General features: G+C 49.0%; 1 protein-coding gene across 1 annotated transcript; it reads right to left on the bottom strand.

Moving 5' to 3' along the window:
* Positions 1 to 200: 200 nt before the first annotated feature.
* On the bottom strand, positions 201 to 3541 carry FOS (Fos proto-oncogene, AP-1 transcription factor subunit). Its single transcript, XM_032234668.1, has 4 exons — positions 3075 to 3541; positions 2178 to 2423; positions 1744 to 1851; positions 201 to 1621 (listed from the first exon to the last, which is right to left on the bottom strand). Exons 1-4 carry the CDS (start codon positions 3213 to 3215, stop codon positions 1013 to 1015), a joined length of 1104 nt encoding a protein of 367 aa, XP_032090559.1. The 5' UTR covers positions 3216 to 3541; the 3' UTR covers positions 201 to 1012.
* Between the last annotated feature and the right edge of the window lie 410 nt (positions 3542 to 3951).

Genomic DNA, 3951 nt, shown 5'->3' with positions numbered 1-3951 from the left:
TATGATGAAAGGGCAGGATAGGGGGTATGTAGCCAAAGGATTAGTTTAACACTAATTTAATACTAATATTGTTTATTAGCCCCAATCCTTTTGATGAAATAAAAGATTTAAGTATGCAATGTATTACATTATTTTCCAGTTAATTTCAACCCATTCTCAGATAAGTGTTATTGTAAAGAAACCAAAGAGCCTTTGTAGCATTCAACTTAAATGCTTTTATTGACAGGATTTTGAACAGTAAGCAAACAATGCTTAAGTGTCATTCAAATTCACTTTTCCACATTTCAACCTCAAGGTAGAAAAAAATAAATATAAATATTCATAAATAAATTAAAAACACAATAAAACGTTTTCATGGAAAACTTATGTCAAACCATTCAGACCACTTCAACGATGTATGATCAGTTAAAGTTACAATGGACATTGATGAACAAAGAACTATATAGTACATGGACAACATAGCTATTCATTAATCTAGAAAATGAAATTGTCTTTTTCGCAGTTAAGTTAGACAATTGCTAAGTGATCAAAACACAATATTGCCTGGAACACAGTAGTTATTGTTAATCAGCTGCACTAGATACCCAGCACCATATCAAAATTCCAATCATTAAACCAACAGATTAATTAGCTAATGCTAGTGAATAGTAAGGAGGGAAGGGAGTCACCAACCCAGCCATGTTGAACATGCTATGAAACTGCTAGTTCTCATGGGTGGGGACAAGACAGATTCCATGCGATTTGCTACATCTCTGGAAGAAGAATCGGGCCTTGTGAGAGGCTGCGAAGCAGTCCTTCAGCAAAGTCATTTCACTCCAGATGGGCTGCCGGTACCTCACGCCAGCATGGAGGCGCATCGTCTTCCCCAGGGCTTGGAACTCCGAGAGTGGCTCCTTTGCGGCCTAAGGCCCCATGCAGGAACAGCAGCAGCGGCAGTAGCGGCAGCAGCAAGACGGGGTAGGAACGATGATTTCACCCAGCCCCGCGATTATTGCTCGGGGACTCGGTCCCTTCACAAAGCCAGCAAAGTAGGAGAGCTGAGGGAGTCGGAAGAGGGCTCGTTGCTGCTACTTCCTTTCCTATGAGCCGCTGCGCAGCTGGGGAAAGACTCGGTCTCGGGATAAGTGAAGACGAAGGAGGAGGTGTAGGTGCTGGGGCAGGGCGTGCAGGTCACCACCGGAGTGCAAAGGGGCTCCAGATCCGCGGTGACCGGTGGCCCCAGGGGCTCCCAGTCCGCGGCGTAAAAGGAAGAGGAGCCGGACAGATCCATGTCGGGTACAGAGCGCGGCGTCCCGCGGGCGGAGCGGGCGAAGAAGTCATCGAAAGGCTCGGCCTTCAGCTCCAAGCCGCTGTTCTCTTTGGCGGGCTCTGCCCGGGTCGGCTCCGGCAGTAGCGGGAGGGCGAAAGCCGCCTCTTCGGATTCGGGAGAGCTGGCCACGGGCGCGTCGGCTAACAGATCCAGGGAAGAGACCGCCAGCTCTTCCGAGAACTGTAACTCCTCGGGGATTTTGCAGGCAGGACGGTGAGCGGCCAGCACGAATTCCAGCTTCTCCTTCTCTTTGAGCAGGTTGGCGATTTCTGTCTGGAGCGCGGACTTCTCCTCCTCCAGTTGGTCGGTTTCCTGCGGACACACACAGAAGGGGAGGGACAAGTCAGTCAGCTTTTGGGCGGAAAAAGAGCCGGGGGCAAGGAAGGCCAGGGAAGAGGGAGCTCAGTCGGCGAGCGCTAGCCGGGGATACTCACCGCTTGGAGGGTATCGGTCAGTTCCCTTCTCCGGTTGCGGCATTTAGCGGCTGCCATCTTGTTCCTTTCTCTCCGAATCCTTCTTTTCTCCTCCTCTTCTGGCGTCAGCTATGGAGAGAGAACAGCATGCCTGTTAGTACTAGTACCGGAGCCCGGAAAGTGCCTATTCTTCATTTACCTCCGCTTCAAGGCTCAGCTATGAAATGCAAGTCTTACAGGCGGGCTCAGTAGAGCCAAATGAGCCAAAGTATTCTTAAGGGGCAGACCACCTCCTAGCCGAATTATTTCGTACCTCCGTGCAACTGCTCTTCCCCTTCCCAAGGAACAGCCAGCTACGGGCTAAATATGCCTCCTTTCTCGCCCAGTGTAAACCTAACTCATAAGCCAGAACTTTCCCTCTCAATTGCTTGTCAGGCAAAAGGTAACGTACACACCTGTTCAACTTTGCCCCTTCTGCCAATGCTTTGCCCTCTGTTTCCAGTCGCCTTGACTATTCCAGCTCTTGGGTATACACCAGTTTGAGAAGCAGCGAGCCCATAGGGATGGGTGCGATTTTGCGAAGGGGCCACCGAAGAACTCAGAGTTGGTTGGACCATCCACTGCAAGTCAGGACTTGTGGAGATGGCAGTCACCGTAGGGACAAAGTTAGTGCTGTTGGCAGCTAGGTCCGTGCAGAAATCCTAAGAGACATAAACCAGGAAACTTAATTATTAAAATAAAATAAAAACCCGGGAGAGGCGAGGGCAGGGAGAAAGATACGACGCACGCTGTGATTGCATTCTTGCCCAAGAGAATGGTGGGTTATTTTGAGCTCGGCCTGCAGTCCCTTGAGCTGCATTAATCGGACGCTGTTAACACCATCACCGAGCTACACATGAACAGGGGCTTGTTAAAAATATCTCTGACGTCCGAGCTGACGCAAACGTCGCTCCGGAGTCTCCTGAATGAAGTCGCGTTTTATCAATGAAATTGTTTTACGCACCCACTGCTAAGCACGTCTGCCGGATTCAGGTCCCACCCCACTCCCGTTAATCGACAGTATTTAAGAGGAGCCGAAATCAGAACCTCCCCCCTCCCCTAAGAGACTGATTGTCCCTATTGGAAGTGACAAGAAATAACACTAATTGCAAAATACAAATTATCAGGAAGAGAAAGGCATGCATCGCGTGCCGGTCAGATCAACTCTTTTGAGTCCTTTTATATTAAATGTTACTACCGGACCCGACAGGAATTGGCCACCCGACCCAACAGCAATAGAGAAACAGTCAAGTTCTTCCTACCCCAACTCAACCCCCCTCCCCCTGGCCCAAGCCACTGTCCCTGGTCCTTACCTGTGGGTTAACAGGCGAACCCATGCTGGAGAAAGAGTCCGCGGGAGAAGGATAGTAGGTGAGACTGTCCCCCGCCGGGGAAGCACTACTGCAGCGGGAGGAAGACGCGTCGTAGTCAGCGGTGAAGCCTTGGAACATCATGTCGGAGCACTTGGGATTATTATACAAACCCTTCAGGGTAGTATATCTATCCCAGATTAAAATCCGAATGGAGAGGCTCTTGAGGGTTACTTGTAAAACTCCAGTTACTTCCGTGCCTGAGCTCCTTCGAACACTGCTTAATTCTGTTCTGGAGTAAAGCGGTACCTCCGCCTTTTATTGTGAATGAACCTACGTCACAGGGAGGAGCGTAGTAGGGATCACGAATCTATTCTAGGTGATCCAAAATTGTATGATAACATCAGAATTTCTCTCAACGTAATCCAGAAGCCCTCCCCAAAGGATTGTGATGCTTCTGTAAGAAGATTCGCGAGAGGTCTCGGCTTTTTAAAGTCTAGGAAGCCGACTACAAAGTCTTCGGCTCAACCTAGCTTGGGGACCCTACTGACGTAAATGTCCTTATATGGCATGTAACATCCTGTGCAGGGGTGTGACTGACGGGAACCGCTCGAGGGCTGCGGCCAAATGGGATGGTGCGTGCTTGTAACAGCAGGGGGAGTAAAAGTAATAGCCGCAGCAAACGGATTATGTATGCAGAATTGTGTCCATTTAGTGCTGACCAGACACTGACATGACGCTTTAAAGAGACAGAACTTTAATTGTCTATTTAGCGCATGACCTCCACGAGAAGAAACACTGAAGCCTTTGCTAAGATCGAGCTGAGACCGAATTATTCCTCTCCAAAGATTTCTAAATCGCTGAACTTTATGTATTTGTT

Source organism: Thamnophis elegans, chromosome 1, assembly GCF_009769535.1.
Source record: "Thamnophis elegans isolate rThaEle1 chromosome 1, rThaEle1.pri, whole genome shotgun sequence".
Taxonomy (NCBI): Eukaryota; Metazoa; Chordata; class Lepidosauria; order Squamata; family Colubridae; genus Thamnophis; species Thamnophis elegans.
This window is presented reverse-complemented; position numbering and strand designations above follow the sequence as displayed.

Bases quoted from the DNA above. Each gene is read 5' to 3' on its own strand.
- FOS (XM_032234668.1), bottom strand. From the start codon at position 3,215: ATGATGTTCCAAGGCTTCACCGCTGACTACGACGCGTCTTCCTCCCGC. The intron at 2,424-3,074 runs GTAAGGACCAGG...TATGTCTCTTAG, and splicing joins GTTCGCCTGTTAACCCACAG to GATTTCTGCACGGACCTAGC. The intron at 1,852-2,177 runs GTGTGTACGTTA...CTCTCTCCATAG, and splicing joins GAAGGGGCAAAGTTGAACAG to CTGACGCCAGAAGAGGAGGA.